The sequence below is a fragment of the Impatiens glandulifera genome, chromosome 9 (genome assembly GCF_907164915.1).
Source record: "Impatiens glandulifera chromosome 9, dImpGla2.1, whole genome shotgun sequence".
NCBI lineage: Eukaryota > Viridiplantae > Streptophyta > Magnoliopsida > Ericales > Balsaminaceae > Impatiens > Impatiens glandulifera.
Window position 1 is genome coordinate 23,962,053 of NC_061870.1, and position 6,694 is coordinate 23,968,746.

The 6,694-nt window shown below is 32.9% G+C and overlaps 1 protein-coding gene and 1 non-coding gene across 3 annotated transcripts; one reads left to right on the top strand and one right to left on the bottom strand.

Annotated features, from left to right (window-relative positions):
- Window positions 1–3,012: 3,012 nt before the first annotated feature.
- LOC124915504 (uncharacterized protein At4g14342) lies at window positions 3,013–6,041 on the bottom strand. 2 transcript variants are annotated; one of them, XM_047456229.1, is made up of 5 exons: window positions 5,828–6,041; window positions 3,765–3,889; window positions 3,587–3,672; window positions 3,377–3,500; window positions 3,013–3,253 (listed from the first exon to the last, which is right to left on the bottom strand). In XM_047456229.1, the coding sequence occupies exons 2-5, from the start codon at window positions 3,780–3,782 to the stop codon at window positions 3,206–3,208; spliced, it is 276 nt and encodes a 91-aa protein (XP_047312185.1). In that variant the 5' UTR covers window positions 3,783–3,889; window positions 5,828–6,041; the 3' UTR covers window positions 3,013–3,205. The 2 variants fall into 2 exon arrangements, with proteins under 2 accessions (XP_047312185.1, XP_047312186.1); XM_047456230.1 differs by having other exon boundaries at window positions 3,765–3,897.
- Window positions 6,042–6,621: 580 nt separating this feature from the next.
- On the top strand, window positions 6,622–6,694 carry TRNAK-UUU. The gene has a single exon. It is a non-coding gene; the product is annotated as a tRNA-Lys (tRNA).

Genomic DNA, 6,694 nt, shown 5'->3' on the forward strand with positions numbered 1-6,694 from the left:
AAAAAATAATATGAAATTTATGAATAAAATGAGTGGATAAACTCGTAAAAGTAGGTTTTTTCCTCATTTTCTATGAATTAGAGGAAAATAGTTAATTAAATTGAATTGAATTTTTAATTAGGGGATTATGTCACATTTATAAGTAAAAAATCAGGGTGGACTCGAGCCCATACATAAATCTCTTATCTCTTATGTCTGACTCGATCTGAACACGATTTAAAATACCTGAACCTGACTATCGTATATACTCACGAGTATCGGACATTCAGTTATTAGTTTCCTGTATTCAATATATATATATATATATATATATATATATATATATATATATATATATTCCTAAATTTTATCAATCATGATTTTGAAAATTAAGCAAAGGAATCGGCCAATAACAAAATGTGGTATTCATGACAACCCTATTTTCACGAATATTCAAAGTTTCAGATCTGCTACTCCACTCTTACCCGCGGCTATGAAGATTTGAGTTCCCTAAGAGAAAAAAAAAAAGTTGTTCTTCATTTTTAATTAACATAATTTAGTGAATTAGATGATAGGTTAGCAAATAGTAACAAAGTTCAAATTGTTAATGCTATTATTTTTTAATTTTCTTATTTTTTTTCATGTGAGAGGCGTGGTCTAGCAGGCATTGTAGCTCGCCTAAAGGCCGACAAATACAAAGAGAACAGTGCAGCTTTTTTAAGTCCAAAAGTTAGTTCAGATGAATAAGAGTTCTCTTTCTCGATCGAAAGAACTTTAATCGAATGGCCAAGCTAAGAAGAATCGAATCATCGACGGCCTTAATTTAGTTAAGTTAAGATTTTCTTTCCTAGATTAGATGGAGAAATCCGCAAGTAGGAATAAGAGCATTGAGAAGGGGCTGCAGTTGTCGACTCTAAACGAATGATTTTATGTGAAGAAGAGGTGGTAACTTTTATAAAGAATCAGATCCCATTACAGTTGGGAAAGCAATGTCATTCGAGAGTTCTTCTTTTTCTATTGGAACAGTTTTCTCTAAAGGTAGTGAAATGAGCCGGATAAATTAGCCCTCTTTGTATTATGTTATCATTTGGCTTCAAAATTGTATTCTTTAATGTATTTTTTTTAAATAGTAAAATTTATATTAATGAATTTTTTACAACAATGATTTTGAATAATTCGTACAAAAATTGTCAGTTAACTAAATTTTTTATTAACAACATTATTTACATATAACACTACCAATGTTTTTTTTAAATAATTACTATGAGTGATTTCATTCTTACATCACCAATATTTCATGTTAAAGCATGTTCCAAAAAAAAAAGAAAAACTCAAAACTATAAATCAAACATAAAATTTAGCAATCTATTGTCTAAATATTGTACTGTTGTCTACTCTAAACTACCAATAAACCAAGTCTCCATACAACGCGACATCATTCGTAATCAAATTCGAACAAATTAGCTACCGAATGTAGTGGCTATTCGCAAGCTCGTGGATCGAATGTCTGAATCTTACATAACATTCACATAAACATAGCTGTGACATTCACATAAACATAGTTGGTGAAAAAATATTTTGGTTCTAGATAGTTCCTCACATCCACACCTCCTATTTGGATAAACTTCAATAACTTGCCACTTATGTACTCAAACATGCATAATTAAGTAGAGCTTAGTTCAATTTTCTATGGTTTTATTTATATGGGGATATTAACCCCAACCAAAAAAAGGTCTTAAGTCCACGGATATGCTGGCAAACAAAAGAAAAATAAACTATGAATTCTATTCAGGCTCTTAGAATAAGTCTGGCTTGGCTAGAGCAGACCAACCTTATGGGTAGCCCATTAATTCATAAATCTAATAGGACAGGCCAAACCAAGCCCAAAACAATATTTTTTTTAAAATTTATTATCTATAAGAATTAATTGATTTACAAATAAGAAAGTAATTTTTTGATGTCAGATATTTATTAAATTAGATAAAAAAAAAATTAATTTGTAATATATATATCGGGCAGCCCAGGGATATTATGTTAAGTTTGCAGAGCATTGCACAAGAAAATAGGAATGCAGAAAAAAAATTTATAAAGAAATTTCCTTTTAAGTCAAATAAAAATGAAGAAATTAATTTTAAAATAATACAAAATGATATCTATAAAATTAAAATAATTAAATAAGAATCTAAATGCTAAATTGTGTGATCAATTTATAAAATTAAATATATCAATCAAACAAATTCAACAATATTGTACTTTAATATGAAATATCAATTTTAATTATTCTTCAACCATATGAAAAATAAATTAGAAATATGATTGATTACTTTATCTCATTTTGTTGCTATACTAACAAGTGGACAAATGTAGATTCAAAAAAGATCGTACCAAAAAAATGTTAATACAATAAATTCAATCCGATTAAGAAAGACAACGCACACAACAAAACCCTAAACCAACCCGTGTTAAAAAAAATGTATTAAGAAAAACAGAAAAACTTTTTTTTATCTTATAAAGAGTTTTCTTAGACATTTAGGATTTTTTTTTTTCTCAATTATGTTAATAGCAGCATCTTATTAGATATGCATTTAAGTTTAAAAAATATTGTAACTATATATTTACATGGGCTTAATTCATTTGGAAATATTGTTTATGCCAAATTTTGTAATAGGTGTTGATCCCATAAAGGATAACATTTGGAAACAGAATGTTTTGGACATAAATTCAAATTTTCATTAGCACTTTATCTTAGATCTAGATTCACACAAAGAGTCAGGTCTTTGGATTGAGAGTTTTGGGACTATCTAGATTCAGCTCATTCGCAACTTCCTAGCTGTGAAATAAGTGAAATACACTTAATCGCTTCAGCTTATTCTTATTTGTTCCACGTTATCCAGCGATCATACGTTATATTGTTATGCACAATAAAACTACTGAAGCAGCTTATTAGGCAATCATATATCCCCAGGAGTTTCCCATTGATCCTAATGTAAAATATCTAAATAAAAGTTACAAACCAAGACAAAGAAACTAGACAACAGACAATTCAGATTTTCAATCAAGCAAGAAGAAGAACATCACAAGTAGTTTAAAGGGTTGTTTGAGTAGGCAAAATAGTAAGAAAGAGATATCACACTATATGTCAAGTTTGCAGGCAAGTGATAAAGTCTGTCTAACAACATCAAGAACCTGTTTTACATCCATCAAGAAATCTTCTAAATTCTTTGATCTAATCCTCTTCTCTTTCTGGAGGCGGACCACAAGGAAGAAGCATTTTCTGCATAAACACATTTCAGAGTTACACAACAATTTTGAGAAGCAATATCCTTTCTTATTGTAATCAACAAGGTTTTCATTACACTATAGCAGGGTATAATGGCAAAAACAAAACTTGACTAACCTGCATAAAGTTGTAACGCTCCCTCCCAATAGATTCATTCTCTGCAACAGCAAAATATGCCAAGATAGGGTAATGCCCGACGTATGAAGCATAGCTGTCACGCTGGATGTTGACAGCCCATTCACTACACAAGAATTATACATATTGAAACAGTAGAAAACAATTCACTAGATTTAGGTCAAATTGGTTGGAAGTGATTCTGAAACTTACAATCTGGTCAAATCTGCATGCCCAGTCCCCACATATCTGGCTTGCAAATGTTCAAGCTGAGAGTTGATGTTAAACCTATCGCTGGCCTGAACAGAATTAAAGAAATTAACCACATAATATATTGACATAAACACAAGATAGAAAGGTCTAAGTAGCAAATATAAAGCAAAATCATTACATTAAGCAACCCCGACATTGTAGAAATGCTAGAAGTTCAAGAAGTAAACAACCGGCACCCAGGAGACGTCGATAAAAGGGGCGGTGGAAGTTAAGCGACCGACGCTGAGGGAGAAGGATGAATTCCTGAAATACTATTAAGACATTAGGAAATAGAAATAATCAAAAACCACTTATTTAAAGAAATGAGATTAGGGAATGATATTTTTAGATATGCAACATTGATAATAATGTTCACTAAGTTTGTAATAAGATAGTCATTTTAAATTGAGATCATTGTTAAAACGTAAAAATAAATATAAATATTAAATTTAACTCTATTTTTTATCTATATTTATTTTTGTAATGGCTAATATGACTCTTCTTTTGTTAATGGATGTAAAGCTCAAATTCTTAACAATTACGATGTAATTAATCCTTGAATAAAATACTACAAATCCAAATTGTCCCCTAATTGAGTCACAGTCTCATCTTGAGTAGACAAACTTCATATTTCAAGGTTACTCCGAGAGATTCGGATCCCCGACTGCTTCCCCTGTTTCCCGTAACATCACCAAGAGTTTCAGGTTCATCTTCTTCTTCATAATGAACCAGTACCATATTATATATGTATGTACTTGCTTATTAGCTATTTCCAATGTACAATCTTGATTTTATTGTTTTTCCATTTTACCTATTGGTTGATAAAAAAAGAAGTGAAATTTCTTCTCCTGTTTAATTGGTAAGATCATCTTCCAAGTTGATTGATTGGGCTATTATATCTAAAATATAATGTAAAAGCATATACTAATGATGTAAATAGATTATTCCTCATAAGCAGGGGCATCAAGTAATTATATCATCTTGTAAAGTAGAAGCAAAGCATATTACAATGGAGTGGAAGGGCTAGCTAGGGAATCTATTGGAGACTTTTCTTTCTTCTTCTTGTCTCTAAAGTCTAATTACATTAAATAACATGATTAATGCCTCATAAGTAGATACAAATTCTCATTTGACCCATCGAACTAACCCTGAAAAGAAAAGAAAATAAAAAGGTTGAGTTTTCCCTTTGATTGTCATTGATATCCCTAACTTGTTCAAAAAGGTATCTTATCAGGATCACTTCCTAATTAGTGCAGTGAGCATGGAGTATTGAGCCTAGAGAGGAAGTGGGCCTTCTGGTTGGACAACCAATCGAAACCCAAACAAGGCGCCGCCTGGGGCACCTCTCTACGCAAGGTCTACACCTTTGACACTGTCGAGGAATTCTGGAGGTAGCTAGCTAGATTTATCTTTATCTTTTTGCTTTCTGTATTTATGATTTATTCTTACTTTTTAGGTTTGATATATATTTGTTTCATGGTTTCAAGCCATATAGTCAATCATACAAGCTTCTGTTTGATTGTTTTACTCGTGTAGTCGTGTTTATTGATAGTTAAGGTTCTGGCTATATATAAGATAGAGTTGTAGGTTTCTGATGAACATGGATTGATTCTTCATGCCAAATACTATATGAAATCACAATGTGCTGTGTAATGATCTCTCAACCTATATAGCAGTTAATTAGAGTTTCCTGTCTTTATATTAATAGATTATTTAATGATTTGATGATCCAGCTAGAGAAATTGAGGAACTAATTGCCTTGATAAAAAATGATATCACAGCACTTAACATAGCTATATCTGACTTGCACACATTCCAAAAGATGGAGATAGCAGATGGAAATTATCCAGATGATGAAGTTAGTGATTCTAAAACTCTGTCTACGATGATTTGAAGGATAAATTGATGGGGCTACAAAACATTTAAAGAGGTGTTGAGTGCAGCCAGAACATCATATGTCAGTTTGTAGAAATAAAGTTTATACCTCATTCCCTCCAACAAAAACATTAGCTTGAAATCAGATTATCCAAGTAAGTCTCTCTTCACACAGTAATGTCTATCTATGAAATTGATTCCTTGTCTTAATTACTTTGGTTACTCTTGTTTATCTCAACTTCTCTCAGTCATAAATCTTTCACTATTTAAGCATAAGGATGTGCGAAGAAAACATGAAAACAAAAGGAGGAATCGAGGCATTATTACCTTACAGCAGCAAAGGCGTTCACAACGGATCTTCTTCTTCTTCTTCTGAACAGCCTTATTAAGCTATAATTTTTATGTCGTTTGAACTCGCAGCTGCCGTTCTCTTCCCTGCTAGGTTGAAACGCCGGTTTAGAGAGCGACCGGGAGCGGGGAACCGGAGCAAGGACTAGCTCGAATTGATGGCACTAAGACTGTAAGCTCCTGTTGTTGGGCGCGGCAGTGACTATGAGCAAGTACTGGGCCCGAAATGAAACCTACACGACCAGCCTAATAGGGAAATTTGACGAAATGACCTAGAAGACGGGATTATTTGACCTGGTGGTAATTTGATAATTTAATTGCGCTCGTGGTGATTTTATTTTTTTTGGACGATTTTGCCCTTGTCGCGAAACGCTAAGTCACTTAGCGTTTCGCGAAGTGAAAATGTGTAAAATGTCCAAATTACCCTTAGTATTTAATATAATTTCCCTATTTTTTTTCATTTCTTTTCTTCTCCTTCTCTCTCTTCCCGTTCTTCTCCTCCTTCTCTCTAAACTGGGCGACGGCGATCGGCGGCGACGGCGGCGAAACGACAATGAGTTTCACGACGAGCACGAGCACTGTTCCACTTGGTACGTTTATCTTATGATATTTCAAGTTTATTGATGTTTGGTTTATGCATCTTTGAATCACTATTGTTTAGGGTTTACTTCCCGTTTCGCTAAGGACTTACCGTTTCGTTAAGGACTTCCCGTTTCGCTAAGGACTTCCCGTTTCGCTAAGGACTTATCGTTTCGCTAAATATTTTAACATGAGTTGTCTTAGCTCAGCTGGTAGAGTGCGTGGCTTTTAACCATGTGGTTGTGGGTTCAATTCCCACAGATGGTG

What these genes read in the sequence shown, in the direction of transcription:
- LOC124915504 (XM_047456229.1), bottom strand. An exon ending in CATGCAGATTTGACCAGATT is followed by an intron (nt 3,501 to 3,586) that starts GTAAGTTTCAGA and finishes ATTCTTGTGTAG; the next exon opens with TGAATGGGCTGTCAACATCC. An exon ending in AGCGTTACAACTTTATGCAG is followed by an intron (nt 3,254 to 3,376) that starts GTTAGTCAAGTT and finishes GTGTTTATGCAG; the next exon opens with AAAATGCTTCTTCCTTGTGG.